General features: G+C 47.5%; 1 protein-coding gene across 2 annotated transcripts in view; it reads right to left on the bottom strand.

Moving 5' to 3' along the window:
• The window catches only part of NALF1 (NALCN channel auxiliary factor 1), a 487,213-nt gene that overhangs the window by 14,005 nt on the left and 452,670 nt on the right, over positions 1-20,538 (bottom strand). For both annotated transcript variants that reach the window (XM_004577358.2, XM_036493373.2), the window contains exon 2: positions 10,697-10,868. In XM_004577358.2, coding sequence (XP_004577415.2) covers positions 10,697-10,868 — 172 coding nt within the window. The remainder of the gene's footprint in view (positions 1-10,696; positions 10,869-20,538) is intronic.

Raw genomic sequence — 20,538 nt, 5'->3', positions numbered from 1 at the left:
ACGGAATTAGAGATATGCCAAAATGAAAACAATACAAGGAAAAATTAAAGCGTGCTTTGAAACATTTCCCTGGGGCAATAAGCTGACGTGCTGAGGGTCGGCTCTGGATAGTCCCGGTGTTTGGTACACTTATATTTCTACTACAAGTGAGGAAATCAGATTTTTAAAAAAAGATTTGGTGTTTCCTACAAGAAGCAAAAACATGGAAAATACAGAATGAGCATAAGAGAGGATGAAAGAAAGAAGGAAACCAGGAATGGTTATGTTATTTAATTCATATCTAAGGAACTGGAAATAATAATATGGAACACTCCATGAGTAACAGTGAAATGTTAATGGTACCTTGCTGGTGAGGATCAACATGATTATAAAGTCTGTGAGCCTATGTACATATATTCAAAACACCCTGTGATTACTAAAACCTTGAAATAATTCACATTGCTCTATCACACAGACACTAGCTCGTGCTGTGGGAGCATATGTAGTTACTCAAAATGCTGTTCATGATATAAAGTGTCCTTTTCTTGTGACAGATCATGGTTTTCATATTCTCCCTTTGGTATGTCTGTTTCCTCATGTTTTGAAATTTAGCATGCTTTCCTAGCATGAAAATAATAACTATAAATGCAAAATGGATGCTGTAGATTTAGGATATTTGACCAAGATAGTTAGATTTACAAAGAGGTTAGTGTTACAACTGAGAACAGACAGTGAGTCTTAACTACATGGGTTAAAGCAATAATAACAAATATTTTAACCACAAGATAAAGGTGGACTGGACTTTTTTCAATCTGAGATGAGCAGATTTCTGAGATTCACGCAAACTCCTTGGTCCAGGACAACAGCATGCAGGCCGGTGGGCACCTAGTGCATTGTCTACAAAACACTCCATGGCCTTCTGGGAAAAGCCGCTACAATGTCAGGGATGAGCCCTTCCTGACTCAAGTGCAGCTGATCCATGATGGCTGAACACTACAGGAATGAAGGGATTGCCTCCTGCTGCAATTTATACACTGAGAAACTGACACCTGAACCTACTGCTGAAATAAGCTAACAGAGAAGCAGAGCTCAGAGGTGGGGAGAAAGTACGCCAAATCATTTTTGGAGCTTGGACTGGACAGAGGAGGAAGATGCATACACCCGTGTCTCATCTCTAAGTACATCAAGCTGATCCACATCTTTACATCTGCCTGTCTACATCGTGTGTCTGTGTGTGATCCATCTGTGCCTCTGTGAGTCATCTATCCAGGCTCTAGTGCATGAACAACGTCCGGGTGTTTATCTCTGGGTTTTTGCAGTGAGGTCACTGTGAGTCGGGTGTCTGCCACCTGCAAGGTGTCCTTACCTTCTCCTCAAGTGCACATTGTGGAGACATAAAGACGGTTCATCCTATATGCATAGCACTCAAAACCATTAGCCAGGATTAATGTACAATAGTGTGGAGAGTGACAGACATGACAATGTAGCTCAGAAAGTATGCGTGAAAACTTCACCATGGGTCTCATTGTTTTGTTTGGGGGAGCCGCTTTATGGAAGCACCATTTCTTTGTGTCTCATTCTCACTGGTTGGTTTGTGATAACAGCACTCTGCTTACTTCTCAGGCTGTTTTCTTCCTGCCTAACACTCCTTAACACTTCAGATGGCAGGTCCCCCAGAAAGCCTTCCTCCAACTTGCGTGCTGCTACAGAGGATGATGTGTTTCTTTGGACATGAGCCATGTCCCTCATTCTCTTGGTCTCACCAGCATCTGGCGCAACGCCTGGTACTGTGCAGATGTGACCGGCAACAGGATCCCTTCCCCCAAGGTGTTCAACCCTCAGTCACCAGAATGTGTACATGTTTTATGATGGCAAAAATGGAGTTAAGGATGTCAGTGGAATTAGGTTGCCTGTTGACCAACTTGAAAATGAAAATATTATTCAGGATTAGGCAGATCCAATCACGGGTGCTCTTAAAATGGAGACAAGAGGCAGGAGTGGGAGAGATCTTGTTTGTGAAGATGAAGGAAGGCAGATAAGGAGGCAAACAGCTGGAAACTGTCATCAGCTGACAGCTGGCAAGAAACACGTGTCAGGGAACTACCACAGCAAGCACCAGGCCCCTGCTGAGACCTTGAAGGACTGCAAGCTCATCTTCCGAAGTGTCCAGAAAGGAGTGCGGCCTGCAAACCCCTCACACAGCTGAGCAACAGGGTCAGTGTGCAACATCACTTCTATAGAACCGTGAGGCACCGAGACGTGGCCTGGGAAGCCAGCACTAGAAAACAGAGGGTCTTTCATACATCTTTATGATAGTCTGTATGAAATGAAAGAGAAAGTGAGGGGAACGAGGACCACCACACTTCTTAATAGTGAAATATGTAGGAGAAGGAATCTAAACATGCGTACATTCACCACATATATTCTTATAAATGCCCCCCTTGTGCAGTAAGTATAACAAGCATCTTAAAATAAAAGCAGAGACGTAATGAATAATACCCAGAAGTCAGACCACTCTCAATAAGTCACAATCTATAGAATGCCTGGTAAGAAATAGTTATGAAGTAGTTATGAAACTTCTAAAAATTTCAGATTAAAAATAAGAGGGTAGAGAGCTATGTTAGAACATTAGTTCTGTTAGCTTTTACTGCTGAATTTTGTAGGAATTATGGAAAGCTATTTAGTCTCAAGATTAAGTAGATTAAGTAAACTAAATAGACTAAATCTGTTCAAGATTTCTTCTTTCCTAAATTCAAATGTTGAGCTATCGTATTAGAGAAATACCAGCTGTTGAAGCCCCTGAAGACATCTTGTCTCATGATGCTGCAGGAATTGCTAACCTATGACTGAATCCGTTCTCCATGAACCAGTCCCAAACATCTCAGTTCTCCTACAGTGTAGGTCCAGCACCAATAGGAATCCACCTGTTAGCACCAAACATCCCACTCCTGTGAGCTGTAGGCTTAATGACCATCCACATGAAATGTTCCTTCTGCTTGCATTAATTAATGATTATTTCTTGGTGAAGGAAGCAAATAAGATGGACAGAGACCAAAATCACTCTTTTCTTATAAAGACTGGGAATTTGAAATCTGTCCAGGAATTTTGTAAAATTGTTAAATGAAACTATCCATCTATATTTTCTTTGAAAACCTATGATACCAAGGCTCAAAGTGACAAAGCAAGCAATTCCAAATGGAAAAATAAATCTAGAAATAGAAAGTTTCTCTAGGTAGGTTTCCATTGGCTCATGTTTTTCTTTTCCAAAGATTTATATTTTGAAGTGGAGTTCTGAGCGAAGAGTACAGACAGTGTCTGATTTTACCAAGGGAAAACTCACTGCAGTTTTTGGAAATAAAAGGCTTAACATCTTTCCTTATTAAATCAGCACACACTGGACACGGCTCACCCACAGCATTGCAAATGGGAGACATTTGGTGGAACCTGCGTGTGCAAGTCTCTCTGCTCCCGAGGACTCACGCCACGTGACTGTGAGTCCTGAAGTCCTTCTGGCTGGCCACTCTTGCTGCTCTGCTAATTCATATTTTGTGCTTCCTATACCCTGATTTCATTACAACTTCTGAAGTACACATAATTGTTATCAAGTAAAGGAATGAATTCTATTTTTTAATCAAATGATATTGCCTGCTCCTGTTTCATTTCAAAATTGTGAGGTACTGCTCAGTTTCTAGGTCAGTTGGGGCCATTACAATGAAGTCCCACAGAATAGGAGCTTCAACAACAAAGTCGTTAAGGGGCTGACAGTTCAAGGATAGGACTGGTGACTATTGAGGGCCCCAAAGGAGGGTCTGTCTCTGGCCTCTCTTCTTGGCTGGTGAACAGCCAGCTTTCCTCCCCATCTACTCCATGATTTTCTCCCTCTATATGTCTGTGTGTGCACTTGTAAGTACAGTGTTCTGATCATGTCCCCTTCGAACTCCTCTCTTGAAGGCCGAGAGAGAGAGAGCATGTGTGGATACAGCAAGAGCACGCACCCTACAGGTCCAGGCGAGAAGCTGCAGAAGCAATTGAACTGCCCACACCTTGATTTTGCACATCCTCCCTGCAGAATTGGCAGACAAGTTCAGGATTGTTAAGCCACACAGTGTGAGATGTCTTGTGAAGCCAGTCCTGAATGACTAAATAATAAGAATATCATTGGGTTAGGGCCATTTTAATGATCCCATGTTAACTTGACTTCCTCCCCACAAAATCATATCTATACGAGGTCCCATTCTGAGACGTTAGAATTAGGATCACAGCATATAAATGATGGTGGTGGGGAGCCAGCCGCCACCTGTCACTCTATAACAGTCTGAGCACCCGCTCCTGAGGCTTAGCCCTCATGTTGTATCTAAGGCATTCTACGTTGTGATCTCAGAGGCTGGACTGGGCAATGGAGCCCCATGCTGGTGCTGTGAGCTTGACTCGTCAGGAGCTGGCACATACCAGGAAAGAGGGGTGCGAGGACAAGAAGGTTTTCGGAGACCAGTAATGGTCTTCCTGTTTTTGTTGCTGTCTGGGAAGAAGGTGTATGAGTTTGAGTGACGGGTATTCCTAATCCTCCTGCTTTGGCTCGAAGGCAGAGGCCTGCACAGCTTCCTTCCCTCCACAATTCCCCAATCATTAATTGCTTCTCAAGTACTGATTTTGTGCCAGACACTTGGGGGAATACAGGAAACAGTCACTGGCAACATGAGCTCCTGCTGAAGCCAGGGACAGGCACATGTGGTCTGGGATGTGTAACCACAGCAATGTGAGATGTTCAGGGCCTAGTTGATTCTGACCTAGCTTTGGCAGTGGCTGAGGAGGGATGGGGAAGGGTGACAGGCAAAACCTCTCCCTGGGTGTGACATTGGGTGTAAAAAAGCAATGATGTGGGGAAAAAGCACCATCCCTAAATGGGGTCATTATTTCACTTGTGACGGGAATTATTTTCATTTTCTTTGCAATATTTTTTCCATTGTTGCCTAAGGAAGTTGGATTTCTTTAGAATTCTCCAGCCCACAAACAGACTAACTTGTGGAAAATACCCCAAGTCAACCCCAACGTCTTTCCTTTCCTCTCTGGTAACGAGGTGCTCAGTGCAGGAAGGGTATCAGTGGAAGCTTCTGCGAGTTTCATCCTTATGGGGAGGAGCCAGAGGTGGAGGAGAGGCCTGTCGGTAAAGAAGCAGCAAACCCAAAGAGACCAAATGGCATTTCAACTAATAACGTGATACAGTGAGCCAACGAAGTAACAGGTGAACTGCTCCTAAAGGAGTTTCATTGCAGCTTCATATATTCTGTTTTTTTAAGGAAGGTTGTACCTTTTCCATCAGTGCCTACTGACCTAAGGTGGAAACAATCCTTCCTGAGTTCTAACACTGACTTTAAAGCAATGTTTAAAAATTGATTTTTCTGTTTTTGAGCCTAAAAGACTGCCTATTTTAATTACCTATATTACTTGTGAAATATTTCTATTTAAACTACATGTTCGTACAATCATGCAAAGTCTACATATATGATTATATAATGATATATATGATATTGCTTATGATATGGTATCCACATGGACACTAGAATGAGGTCATTTACGTCTGGAACTGTTTCCACAAACATTTCCACAAACATTTCAGACACTTTGGCTCTCTTTGCACTCCTATTCTTGCATTTGTAGCTGTGCAGGTACAACCTAAAATGTCCCACCGACTATTCTGTTTGGCCTCTTAGCCAATCAGCACAAACTTTTCTACAGAAAAGTGAACACAATAGCTTTGTCTTACACGAGAAAAAAAACTGTGTAGGTTATAAAAGGCTTGTATTGTTCATTTTTAATGGGATGTGTGTTGCAGAAGCACTTAAATCTACTTAAACCTGCATTGCCCAACCTGAAAGCTGCGGCTGGGTTATTTTCTGAATCTCCCCACCCCAGCTGGTTTTCTATAGCTGTGCCTCTAACAAGGACCCTCACAGGCTACCTTCAGGATGGGTGGCAGGTGGCTACCTGCTCCACTTATAATGTAGAACCTGGGCTCACAGGCTGATCTCATTTCCACAACATCAGGTGTGGGATTAAGTCCATGAAAAGGCCACACTGACTGTGGCAGCTGGAACTTACCCTGACGCAGACAGCCTGCATTCCTGGGCAATGACTGAATTGTTGATGGTGGCCCAGCAAGCACAAGGGTCCAAAATGGGGTACATGCTTCCCACTGTGTCTCCATAGGCATCAAACACTTTAAGTGAGATTTCATTCATTCCAGGAAATCCCTTTGGCCAAGTTTTCCTTCCTACAGCTCATCTGAATTCTTTCTTTGGCTCACTGCTCTGGTCACTGCTGTGGGACATCCCTCAGGTGGGGACACCATCACTTCCTTGTTCCAGAACACCTCTCCAATGCTTGAATTCGCCTTTCATGTAAGCACAGACTAGCTGGCTTGGCTGTCCTGGCACCGAGGCCTTTCCAAGCTTGGCTTGATCAGAGGGTGGACTTCCCTCTGAAAGATCCAGCAAGCAATGGAAGTGTTTGTTAGGAACAGTAGCTGCCCCTGTTGTTGCAGGCTAACAGACAACTCCAGGTGTCTCTGACACCTTCCCTTGGAGGCATCAAGAAGACAGTTACATGCATACTGCCCAGCGCACCTGCCTGCTGCTACGGGGGCAGGCCAGGGGGCAGCTGCAGGCCTGGAGCAGTGAGTTCAGGGCTCATGCTGACCCAGCCTGGCTGCTTCCTGGGGCCTGTTCAAAACCAGTCTTGACAAATTTTCCAGGAGTGTTTCTCAGCTCCTCTTGGCATAGTTCATTTTATTTCTCGTCTTAGATTAGGCCAGACATAGCGCCGAAAAGCAGCAGGACTGCCTTGGGGCTGCTGGACTTCGGCAAACCCAGGAGGGGTTTTGCAGGTGTGCGATCTGGCCTTGCTGGTTTAAGGGCCTTGATGGAGATGACCCGCAGTAGCACGGCCTGGCCACGCGGCGGCGCTCACCTCCATCACATCCTAACCCCTTTGTCACCAGAGGAACAGCCTGGCCCAAGGGCTTTCCCCAAGAGGCGAAAATGTCACCTTACTCTTGTCACCATGGAATTTAGAATTTCTCAAAATACGGTTCCTCTCTATTGGCCAGCGTTGACGTTGAGCCTCTAGTTTCCCTGTACAAGACACGGCGGCAAATCTCCAGCGTCTCAGCAGCCGGGAGATGGCCAGATCCTTGTTGCCATGGCACCCTCAGCCACGCGCACAGTTGCAGGTAAGCAGTGGGTCGGGGAAGCCTTCGGTGGCGTTCCTGCGGCAATGCCTGTCCGCCCTGCTGGGAGCTGCAGCTGCTGAGGTCCCCCTGCTGTCCCCTGGCCTGGCTCCCCTGGGGAGACCCGGGCTGGGTAGTACGCTTGTGCCTGGATCCACTCCCTGGGTCAGTTTGCAAACGTCCCTTTAGCAGAAAAACCGAGAGGCATCTAAACGTCATTCCTTCACCACCCTAAAGAGGGCTGCGGCCTTGGCCCTGACCCATCAGACAGCCACAAAGCCCAGGAGCGGGTCACGTGCCCTCAGAGCTCTCATTTCTTCCTCCTTTTGCTATGTCTCTTCTTCTCTAAACGAAGGGTTTATTTATCTTAATTGAAAATACAGATAAACAGAGAGGAGAGACTGAGAGAAAGATCTTCTGTCCCCTACTTCACGCCCCAAATGGCCGTAACAGCTGCTTTGGAGCCATTCAGGAGCAGGAGCCAGGGGCTTCTTTTGGGTCTCTCAAGGCTTTGGGCCGTCTTCAACTGCTTTCCCAGACCACAAGCAGGAAACTGGATGGCAAGTGGAGCAGCAGGGACAAGAACCGGGGCCCACATGGGATCCCAGGGCATGCAGGGCAAGGATTTGGGCACTGAGCCATCCTGCCAGGGCTCTGTTTATCCCTCTCTGACTGCCTCAATGAGACACTGCCTCCCAAGGCTTCAAAGGCAAACATGTAACATCTCCAATTCCAAGCCATGGGTCAGTAGCACGGCCTTGGTGGAGAAAAGCCATGTGAAACAGAATTTAACAACTGTTATCACAACCCCTGGATGTGCAGGGAAAGTTTACCCTTCCAGAACTTTCCCCATGGTGCACCCATTCCAAGGGCTGAGACACACTTGGTGTGGAAAGATGTCAGGGTGTGCCCTCGAGTTGCCACATCCTAGAAGGCTGGGTACCAGGAACCCCTCACCACCGATGACCGCCTCTCACAGATGACACCTGTCCCTTGGTTGTTCGTAAGGGGCCTGCTGGTTACTTCTGTGGAGGCTGAGAAGCTGTGAACCACCTCAGCCGGAAGGAGGGGGTCCGTGTCCTTCTAGAAGCGGCCGAGGAGATGAACTTCAAGTGGCGGGGACACCACCGTCAGTTTGTTTCAAGGAGACTCCATCTGTTCCTTCGGCTCTCAGAGAGGAGTGATTATAATTTTCAGTGTACAGGATGGGAAAAATATTAGATTTTGAAAAAGGAGAAATTCCTGGAGGCAAGGTCAAGATTGACCTTCCTGGTGAATTCCCTTGAATAAAATCATGCTTTGTGAATGTCCTTGTGTGTCATTCACCGAGACACAGCCTGGCAGGTCTGGGATGGAGGGGTGCTAGGGGAGAACAGTGCCGTGAGGTGGCCATAGGTTAGCCTCAATCCTGGAGTGAGCCCTTCTGAGTACAAGACAGACCTCACTCACCACGCTCAAAGGGACCTGGCATGGCCCATGGTCACTGCAAGCCTATGTGAACATCAACGACTCAGACCTTCACACACCTCTGTGAGAGATGAGCCCCATGTATCTCGGCATTTGAGCATCAGGGCTGTGCATGTGCAGGTTGCCCACAGCAAACTTTGAGGTCTCTACAGTCTCATTCTGTTCCTCCTGGGGCTAGTTCTCTGCTAACCTGTCCCCAGGGGGAGCCACTCTGGGCTCTCACTGGCAGGGAGGGCTGCAGCCAGCAGGGCAACAGAAGGACCTATCTCTTGGCTGGGTCCAGCAGTCTGCTCTTGAGGGATGTCCACAACTTAAGCTGCAAACGGTGGCTATCAGTTGCGGATGCAGAGACCAAGGTCACTCTTTAAGATGATAAAATGGCCTCCAAATGGATTCTGCACATTTGCACAAGACCAGCTAACGGTGATGGCAGCACAGTGAGACCCCCCTGTCACGTGAACATGGTCTCAGAAAGCCTCTCACGGAACTGGCATTTCCCCAGGCTCAAAAGCAAATCGCTCTTTCCCCTTTACTTTTCCTTAACGCCATGGTCACAGCTGGGAAGAAACTGTTCTGAATCTCAACAACAGCACAAGTGGAGCTCATTGCTGTGCTGAGCAGAGATTAAATGCAGCCTCTGGTTGGTCGGTCTCGGATGTGTATGGAGACAGAGAGTGGACATCCAAATGTGTTTGTCAGCTCCACAAATGCAGACAAAGCCTGAGTCCTAATGGAGAAAAAGGGCAGATACCCCAACCTCCGTGTGTGTATGAGAGAGAGAGAATATGTGTGCATGTTCATGTGTGTGCATGTGTGTAAAACTACAGATCTACTCTAGAAAAAAAGCAATATACATATGAATGCACTCATGACATCTGCAAAACGTTTTATGGCACAATCAAAAACTAACAGTCTTTTGAGGTTTATTTATGATAAATCCTCTAAGAAAGTCAGACTCAATGAATAGGCTCTTGCTGGTGAATTCTGTCTTGGGCTGCTCCTATTTTACCAGTGGTTAGATGATCTCCCATAGACAATGTGTGCAAGCCAAACTGTGTTTCTCAGCTTTCAGTGATGGCTGGGAGTGTGAGGAGTGGTCCAGCTCATGGGGAGACTGCCTCTGGCCAGCTTCTCACCCAGAACAATACAGGTGGAAGTGATTCAAGTGGTGGGATTTGTTTTTGTCTTGGGCATCTCAATGCATCACTGTGTCCTAGAGGCCAGCAGCAGACGGGGACCGTCATGTCCCTCTACACTTAGGACAATATTATACTCTTAACACCCAACACACCATCCCTGAAGACACGTGCCCGCAAGGGTGCCCTGGACCAGCATCCTACTGCAAGGGGACACAGAGCAGCAGGCAGGCTTACTCAGCACTGGCGGAACACAAGGCTTTCAGGGTCTCCTCTTCGTCTATCAAGACCCATGCCCACTCAAGTCTCTGTGTTCACATGAGGTCTTGCATGCCAGGTACAGAAAATCAGAGCTGTGGTGGGTCTCTTGCCCAGGCTGAATCAGCAAGCAGTGTTCCTAGATTCCTATCTGTCCCATCCAACACGCACACTCCCTCAGCTGGATGACTTTGGAGGCCTTTCTTCACACCGTTGGTTCTCATGTGAGTTCAAACAGCAGAGAGCAACTCAGAAAGCTCATATGGGGACATACACTTGCCACTCGTTTGAAGAAGTGGCCTGATTTTCTACAGCCTGCTCCCATCCTCCGTTCTTATGTAACATACAGAGGACAATTCAGGCAGAATCTCCCAGTCTAAGAAGTGAGTGTGGCATTTCCCTCTGCCCTGCCCTTCCACAGCCTAGGTGGCCGTGTTCTCAGCCACAGCACAGCTACGGAAGCATGGGAGCTGGACCCTTCTGCAGCCAGTCTATTATTAACGAAATCACGGAAAAGTACCAGCCCGACCGTCAAGGTTAACTCTGTGGACAGAAGCACCAAAGCCAACAAGCAGCCCATCGGAGAGCCCTACCACTGGACGTCCTGGACAAGCCGTGCCCTGCACTCTACCTGTGCAGATGAAGCTGGAGAGGCCTCCGTAGATGACTTCATCGTTGTCCGGCAGGATAAAGGGGCACCGCGTCTGGACCTCCAAACAGTATTGCTTGCAAGGAATCGTCTTTCTGCAGTTGAACTGTGTGACTTCAAAATACTGGGAACAGAGCCAGGCTTTGTAGACAATCTGGAGGAAAAAGAGAGAGAGAGAGAAGAAGGAAGAATTAATATTATGGAGTGATGAGGGCGTGGTGCCCCCCCAGTGAAGAGCTTGTTGTGTGAGGGGCGCTGGGGCTGCAAGTATATCGCCAGAGAACTCTCACTTGAGACCATGTCTTTACACGATGCCAGCTGCCAGGGCTAAGAATGCAGCAAATGCCAGGGGCTTGCACTAAGGCCAGGGCCAGGTTACAGTGAGCCCTTGGCACAATGCAGAAGGTATGCTGGTGCATTCGAGAAACAGTAACCTGAAGCAAGGATCTGACATTGTGAAAAGCCTGAAGATACTTAAAGTGAAATGGCAGGGCGCCTCCTTGCTTTGTGTGCTTGACAAGGGGGCTCCCAGACCCGCGTCTGTTTTCCCTCCGGACACTAGGTGGCGAACAGAGCTCCACGACGCGGGGCCAGCCTGGGCGTGGACAGCAGGCTGCTGGGAGCCTTGCTGCTCGCAAAGGCGAAGAGCCTCCTGACAGTGGCCTCCTCTAGTCAACACCCAGCAAGTGTGGGTTGGGGCCCCAGGGGGGACTCATCAGAACCGTCGTTCTGAGCTTTGAGCTGCAGAACCACATCTAGGAGAAGTTTCATACATGGAGGGCAGATTGCAGCTTCAAGGATTTCATTGTTTTTGGCAGCTCTTTGGGCAGGTAAACATGAAACAAACAAACAAACACAGGAAGTCATTCAGATAGCACAAAGCACCAGTACCCTCCCCAGTGTAGACAAGCAGCCAGGTTGTGTGTGTTCAATACAGTTCAGGTAAATATCGGCTGGGGGTATTGCAGCTGGCAGAATGAAGAACTTGGAGCTGATACACACATTAGATGACAAATCCCTGAGGATAAGAGCAAGAATACCAGCATTCATGGGCTTCACACACTCGCCTCAGCTAGCACAAACACCTCCCCTGCTGACACAGTGGGTCAGTTCTTCACGTCTAGCGAGGAATCGTAGTAACAGAAGTGGAGCGTCAGGATCCTTTGTTCTTGGTAGTGACTCATTTTATATGAAAATGATTTTTAAAGAACCAAGGGCATCCCAAGGGAGTTTCTGGAGAAGTGTGAAACCAATACAGGCTTGCAAACCACTGGTCCCCATCCATGTTGTGTCAGGAAGTCTGTTGAATTTTCACTTACAACCTTCAGTTCCACCCTAAGCAATATGCTTTGAGGTATTAAAAGGGAGATACGGACATGATTTTGGACAGCCAAAAGAAATTGCTATTCGTTAAGTCATCAATTGTTCATAGCCATAAAATTTGTTTGGAAAACATACACATGATGGTATTTTTAAAGATTTTTTTTGGACTGATTGTAACATAAAAATCTACATTAAAAGCTGCACTTAGAAGGTACTGGCACAGTGGCCAGGGAGGCTAATCCTCAGGCTGTGGCACCAGCATGCTATGGTGGCACCAGAGCCTGTCTTGCTTGCTCCACTTGTTAAGCAGCTCCCCAATTATAGCTTGGGATAGCTCGAGTGCTTGGGCTCCTGTGTCCACACGGGATGCCCGGAAGAAGCTCCATGTGGGGCATTAACCAGCGGAAGGAAGACAGCCCTTGCTTTCTCCTCTGTGTGTGTGCGATTCTAACTCGGAACTCTGTAATCTAAAGGCTAACCTAGCTGAAGAAGTCCAAGAATCCTTCAATTGCAAGTGGGATCGTGGTGGGAATAGCTGTGTGGCAGTGCTGTGTGCAGGTGCTCCTGCACTGCTGTCAGAAAACAGAGTGGCAGCTTCCGTCTCGTAAGGGCGGTGAAATAACGCCCGATGCATACATGAATGAAAGACACAGACTCCATGACATCATGTGACACAGCAGTTAGGATACAGCAGTGGGCTGTGGATCCTTTGTGAGTCTTGGGTCTAACCAACTCTATGAGGACTAGAAGAAGCCAATAAGTTTTTTTTTTTTTTAAGATTTATGTTATTTTCATTACAAAGTCAGATATACTGAGAGGAGGAGAGATAGAGAGGAAGTGGAGCTGCCGGGATTAGAACCAGCGGCCATATGGGATCAAGGCGAAGACCTTAGCCACTAGGCCACGCCGCCAAGCCCATCACCACTAAGTTTTTTTATAAAGCTCACAGTCTGCATGCTACCAGCTGTCTTATGTCCAGAACGACTTTTGTTCATCCCGAGTGCCGCTGTGTGATTCAGAATCGTATGTTTATTTCAGTGGGCCGAATCATGCTCTATTCTCGGGCTCCTGCCTGCAGTTGGCTCTCCTGTGATCACTCAGATGACAAAGGTTTCCCGAGAGCACACGGCAGCTCATCAGGCAACTTTTGGACCGCACAGGCAGAGCTGCAGTTCTCTAGCACTATCCTCTGTTCCCTCCAGAACCCAGGGATTCTATCTGGGGGCTCTGGGAAGGCATCTGCTCTCCTCACTCAGCTCCCTCAGCTCCAACACCTCTGCTTGTAGTATCGTCCCTTCAGTCCTTTTTTGACTGCATTGTCGTTGCAAGGTCTTTGCTCAGCTGCTTGAGTTAATGACACTTTTTTTCATGAACATTGGTGTTAGCCATGGAGAAAACACAGACTTCCAGGAGAATAGCCACTCTCAGCTTCTGCTTCCTCCTTCCTACTTTCTCTGTCTTGGGATCAACTCCCAGGTGTCTGCATAGACAATAAAGATGCCTCGTTTGAATATTACACATATCCCAACATTTTAATTGCAGGTGTAAGAGATGTCAGAAAGCCACTAGGGAGAACGATGTGAGCTTGAGGCAAAATAAAACCAGGAGAGAGATGTGTTGTCTGCAACTTCAAAGATGAAAGCCATGAGGTAGCTTCCATCTTGCTGTGGTCTTTCTTTCCCTGTGGAGTATGTTTATGAGAAAAGAGGCATTGCATGCATGCAAGACATCCACTAAAATATCTCATCCTAGACCAAAAATGCTTTGCACGGAAGATAGGAGACTGGTCTCTGACCTTGGGAAAGGTCAGTGCACAGTGAGGTGCCGAGTCAGCAGGAGTCGGAAAACTCTCAGGTCAAGAACAGAGAAGCCCTGGGGTGTCGGAGGGGGTGCAGGCAGGGCGCCTGGCACACCTTTGCATAGCAGAAAATCTGTACTGAGGACAGCAGCTTACAAAAATTTGGAAACAGAAATTCAAGGCAAGATGGAGACCCCATAGCTTAATGTTGCTACAATAGGAAGATCAGCTTCCTCTGCAGAAGAGCTGCAGAAGCAAAACAAGTTAACACCAGGGTTGCTGACTTCTCTGCAGCTGGAAACATTCAAATCGGTTTTAGAACACTTTGCCAGAATGCCGTAAGGAGCATTCCAAGCCTTGGAAGGTAATTGGTTCCAAGATACTTTCTAATGATTCTCTGGATTTTTTTTAAGAAGCAGGTTGCAAAGGATCTTCTTTGGTGTCAGAGCTAAGAGGAACGCAATGATTAATTTGGGAAAGCATGACAGGACTTTCTAACTAATCGTATGAGCCAAAGTGAAGGTAATGCTCCAAAGTGTAATGTCTTTAAGAACTCTACAGTGCAGGGAGTCAGAAATCCTTAGCTTCCCCTGCACAGAGCAACAATAGATAAATCGCTTGGCTACGTGTTACTGACTAGGATAAATGATTGTATGCAGGCAAAGAATAATTTGGGGAAGGAAGGTAAATGCCTGTGCCCAGACCCTGTAATAAGAAGGTCACAGCAAACCATGTACTTATGTCACGCAGAGTCTGTCCATATGAGGGAGTCAAGTTACTCCAGTAGGCAGTTATATTCTTAAAGGTTATTTCCCATGGCCTGTTTACGTACACTCTTGCCCTGCTCTGAGCAGTGAGTGACTGAGCAAAAACTCCATATCGCCTGTCAAGAGACACTCTGAACTGGTGTGGGATGAGCGATAGACTAAATTACAAAGCTGTCTAAATGAGAACATGAGTCCTACATAACGGTTGGATACCAATGCATTTTCTCCTTTCTTATTTTTCCCAAGACACACTGAGACTTGTTGGGGAAACCTTAAGGTGAGAGGTGATGACAGCTCTGTCAAGGCACTCTGCTTGGGAACTGCTGTAATCTACTTCATCTTAGAGGACTCAGAAAGTGAGGAAAGTAAGGGAGAGTCTGGGTCTGGGGTCCCTGGATTCCCTAGGGTCCCTGTGACCCCCCAGACTCAGAGTCTGGAAGGCCAACTAACTGTGCTTGTTGTTTTGAAAGTGGGGATTCGGATGGACCATGGATGACAGTGGTGGAGGAAGGCGAGGACTGGGCCTGGATGTAAGGATCTGCATGTGATTGTTGGTATAATATATTGTATTATTTAAAAGATACCACTGAGTGTGTTTGCATTTCTAACATATTCTCTATATACCCATACATATGGATTTGAATATTTTCAGTGCCAAAGTTGACTTCAAAATGTCCATGAACTTTCTGGAGCCCCTTCATAATGTGTTTCCTCAAGTCACTTCCTGTCAACAGCGTTTTTTAAGCCTTTGCTGGCTTTTGGTGTGGTGGCCATCCTGAGCCCTTCCCCCACCTACCAGAGGATTTGGTGTCCTCTCCCCATTTTTTTTTTTTAAAGATTTTAGTATTATTGGAAAGCCGGATATACAGAGAGGAGGAGAGACAGAGAGGAAGATCTTCCATCCGATGTTTCACTCCCCAAGTGAGCCGCAACGGGCCGTTACGCTCCATTCCGATGCCAGGAACCTGGAACCTCTTCCGGGTCTCCCACGCGGGTGCAGGGTCCCAAGGCTTTGGGCCGTCCTCGACTGCTTTCCCAGGCCACAAGCAGGGAGCTGGATGGGAAGTGGAGCTGCTGGGATTAGAACCGGCGCCCATATGGGATCCCGGGGCGTTCAAGGCGAGGACGCTAAGGCCACACCGCCAGGCCCTCCTCTCCTCATTTTCTTCTGTTTCAGAAGCCCTTGTCTGCCACAGCCTGTTGGAGGATGGCACCCAAAAGAGCTAAAGTGAGGTAAAGATGCCAGTCTGGGGCACTGTGTCTCATGACCTCCCTGCCATATTCCTGATGAGAACAGCAATTGAGAGAAGAAGCTTCACCGGCTTCCTGACATTCATGGCACATGGCATCAAGCTGTGGGACCCTACAAAGGAATGTGTCAGGTGTAAGGAAAGATGAGCCTGGGGTAGCCCATGCCCAGCTTTGCTGGCCTTGCAGTGCTCAGGTCGTGGGGGGCGGAATGGTACTGCAATCATGCATGACCATCTGTGTGGACCTGTGTCCCATTCGATGATAACCATTCACAAGATGGCCATGAATTGCACATTTCTAGTAGTATGTCATGTTCTCATTATTTCTGCATTACATTTGATGCCTTGCTTCAAATTCAAGTCTACACTTTAAAGCTAGACACAAATTCATATTGTAGTTATGCAAAGAAACGCATAATGTTTTAATGGAAATGAGATTACATGTGATTTCTGTGCAAAATCGTGTGACATGCATGCCAAAGTTTTTTGCAATACACATTCCCGTGATCTTATCCTGCATATGTATTACGAAATGTTACTGTCACAGTGCTTTGAACCAAAATCAATTCCATTTGTCATGAAGTTTGTGAGGAAACCCCTTATGCTAACTTGCTGAAAAGATTAGCATGTTGGCTTCCAATTTGGGGTAGCAAGAAGAATGTTAGACGAAAGAAGTTGTCCTCTTCCAATTCATTGTTGTATTTACTTTCCCTAACATTGGTAAGGGCTGACTTTCTTTCACAGCAGTATCATTTGTTGGTGGATTGTATTAAGACTGTCCGTGTCAGCCTGAATGCTTTAGTGGCCTGAGTTCTAGGGGTGTGGGAGCGAGACCGCTGCTGATGTAAGCCACAGCCTGGCAGAGCACCTGCCACGGGCTAATGCACCTTACTGTTCATGGTGTGCAGGTTCTAAGTTGGGGGTGGAACTCAGACATTAACATTCGCAAATCTGAATGGCTGCTTTCTTCTCTATCCATTTCATGCTTGGTGAAATCACTTGGTATCTAGGTTGGCTACTTGACCTCTGCAAACCACTCCAGGCTTGCTGCAGCGCCCATTGCCGGGGGATCCTACCTTACAGCCTTCATTTGTTAGTCCTAGTCAGAGTAATCCTTTTATTTTATTTTTATTTTTTTCTATTCATGTATTCATTAATTACAGTGTATTACATGACACAATTTCATAGGTACTGGGATTCTCCCCTCTTCACCCCAAACCCCTCCCCCATGGTGAGTCCCCCCACCTCGATGCATAACCACAGTCCAAGTTCTGCCAAGACTCCCTAATTAAAAGCTCACACCATACAGAGTCCAGCATCCCACTTGTCCAGTCAAGTTCAACGGCCTCTTAGGGAGGCCCTCTCAGGTTTGAGGGCAGAGCCAGCAGAGCATCACCTCGATCAATTAGATCAGCAACAATCCAGGTACGATGAGACTGGTGCAGAGTCCACTGATTGACATAGTCCATCTCAGAGTTTCCCCTTGTCCAGTTTTTCGCTGCAAACATATATCTGAGGTGGTTGATTGATCTACTCCATCTTCTATCTTTTCTTGGTTAATGTTTTGATTCCTCCATTTTGTTCAGGGGAATCCCCAAAGAAACTTTGAGGTGTTCCCAGTCCAGGCTCCTAAACACACTACTAGTAAGCACAGTGCCCGCCACAGTCCATCACTCCGATCAGCTGGTGGTTGTAATCCCTGGGTTGGTTCTATTCTGAGCCCCGACCTCCATTGGAACCGATGAGTATTGCAGCTCTTCCCGGCTCTGCCCATCACACACTCATCCCTCACCTAAATCAGTAGGAGGTGTGCTGGTTGGGTGCTGCATTCCCTATTGGCACAGGCCATTTCAGCTTGGCATTTGGTGTTTTGTACTGTTGTTATCGCAACCAAACCTGGCCAGGCCCCCTCACAATTCTAGCACTCGGATTTGCCAGTGGATGATGTGAACCGACTCAGCCTGGTCTGCCCCCAACCTGAGCCAAATGAATGCCAGTGGGTCACTTTCCAAAGCCTCTTCTGGGTTGTTTACTTCCATACTTCCTGCATTTATTTCTAGGGTCAGTGTCCTGTCAGAGGAACTGTTCAGATTCCTCCATCAGACCCCTTCCTGGTGTCAGGTTTCACGCATACCAGCAGGTCCTTTGGCCAGCACCGCTCTTCAACCCATTCTGGTCCCTGCTGTTTGAGAGTTTCAGCCCAGCCACGGCTTGTCCATACCCACATATAGCTCATATATGGCTCAGTTGGGGTTGAAACCTAGCCGAGTCCGTCCCACATCTACTCTGGTCCTCCAGAGCACCAAACTGTGTTGCAGTCTAACCCAGCATGGTGCATCAAGTCCGAATACATGTTTGTGCCAAGGGAGTACAACTGTGACCCGACCAGAACTCAGCCCCCTTCCAGTTCCTGCGCCCCTTACTGGTAACCTCCACCCAGCCAAGGCCTCCCCCAAGCTCCCCAACCAGGCTTGTTCCCAGCCAGTGTTAAGTATGCCAGAGGTTGCTCTGGGTTAGCCCAGCGCGCCCCATAGACTGTCATGCCTCCTGCATAGACTCCTTCGGCCCTTCTAAACCATCCAGTGGGGTCAGAGTTTGCACAGGGATTGGTCCACCCATACCTGACACATTCTAGCCCCGAGTATGGTTCTCAAATGCCAGACAATGTCATAGTCTTGCCTTCTGTGACCACTCTGCTGATCCCTCCTCCTATCAGGTAATGGGGTATCCTGCTGGACAAGCCCAGAATTTTGCTTTTGAAGGGACTGGTGTTGGTAATCTGCACTATAAAGTGACTACAGGTTCTTCAGAGGAAGATTTACTGAAATTGAGACTCTTAAGGACTAATACACATTCTCAGAGAACTGTGGGTTCAGCATGGAGTGACTCCTGTAGCATATCAAAGGAATCAAATTCCAGAATGTCCTGGCCGGGCGGCCAGCAGGCGCAGCCTGGCGCCAAATGGCGCACTAGCCACCCGCGAGTGGCTCACCCCATGTACTTACATACATGGTGGTAAGCCTGGCTGTGCTAGGCTGGACTCGTGGCAGGGCACCCGAGCACCCCGGGCAGCATGGCTGCCCGAGGTTTGAGACGCTCAGGCCTCCGCCCGAATCCTCCTAGCTCCTCCCCAACTCCAGCCGCATGGCGCGCTGAGGAGGCCCAGATCCGCTTCTCAGAGTCCCAGGACAACCCTCCCACTCCTAAAAGAGGGCCATCAAACCAGGATTCCGGCAATCTGGAAACCGTGCGGGAGCTCCTCCCCCACTCCAGCTGCATGGCGCACTGAGGAGGTCCAGATCCGCTTCTCAGAGCCCTGGGACAACCCCTCCCCAATCCCAAAAGAGGGCCATCAAACCAGGATTCCGGCAGATCAGGAAGCCACCCGCGAGCGGCTCACCCCATGTACTTACATACATGGTGGTAAGCCTGGCTGTGCTAGGCTGGACTCGTGGCAGGGCACCCCAGCACCCTGGGCAGCATGGCTGTCCGAGGTTTGAGACGCTCAGGCCTCCGCCCAGAGTAATCCTTTTAAAGGGAATTTATTTCAGAACTCATTTGGAATCTTTCGATATCCTCCCTCTCCTCACACATGAGTGTCAGCATGTGTGCGTACACACACACACACACACACACACACACAGGAAGAGTCCACAGTTGTTATCAGACTCAGAACTCGGTGACCTTGTCCTGCCATCTGCTTCCTGTCCTCACTCTAAGCTCTGTGGCTAGAACAAGTGACGTGTAGGTCACTGGTGTGCCATGTACTTTGCAACCCCTGCTCCCAGGGTACCTTGAACTTCCACCACAGCCCCTGTGACCTCCTCTATGAACCTCCCCTGCACCTGCTCTGAAGATTCTGCACCACGCTCTCATGTGAACTTAAGTGAACCACCATGCGTTCTTCTTTCTGCTTCCCTTTGCAGACTGTACATGCTTGGAATGTTTTCTCTTGCATTCACAGTGCCTCTGCATGCACATAGTAGAAACTGACCTTGAGCCAAACTCTCACTAGAAATGAACAACATGTCAAGTTTACACAGAAATATCTTGCAGTTTGGATAGTGAGAGTCAGTTTGCTTGACCCTGAGAGTCTGCATGGAGCAGAAACTCAAACTGTGAGCCTTGATGACGGGCTAACTTACCAAGCCCTGGGAAGACCTTTGCAAATGACCACCAATGCAGCAGTTTTTGAAGGCCAAAAATAAAAGAAAAATGCTAAAGATAGACATGTTTGAAATGCTACTTCAGGTGGTGAATATCTTTCCTAACAGAGCTTAGTTTTGTTTTGGGGACACAGGATGTGGCTAGATTTTCACAGAGACAGGGCAACGTGTTCTCACTGTGTGGGATTCCTGGGTCATCCTCAGGGATTTGGGGGAAGGAAACCAAGGCAGAATCTTCCTTAAAATCTTAATATTATTCTATTAACATTTTGAAAGTAGTTCATACAGCTTAGTTTGGGATTTTTGACAGATGTTAAAGACCAACAGTGATTCTACTGTCCACCCAGAAAAGAATATTTACATAGTGGTAGTGCGAGTTAATCCCACAGTAAGTAAGCAACCACATCTTCTAGCATGAAGAAAGGCCTTTGTGTATGAGTTCGCCTTGCCAGGTCATCAGGCTAGTTACAAAGACGGCAGAAGCTCTGTTAGTGCTGGAAAGAAAGGCAAGATGGCTTCC

The sequence above is a fragment of the Ochotona princeps genome, chromosome 12 (assembly GCF_030435755.1).
Source record: "Ochotona princeps isolate mOchPri1 chromosome 12, mOchPri1.hap1, whole genome shotgun sequence".
Lineage (NCBI taxonomy): Eukaryota > Metazoa > Chordata > Mammalia > Lagomorpha > Ochotonidae > Ochotona > Ochotona princeps.
This window is presented reverse-complemented; position numbering and strand designations above follow the sequence as displayed.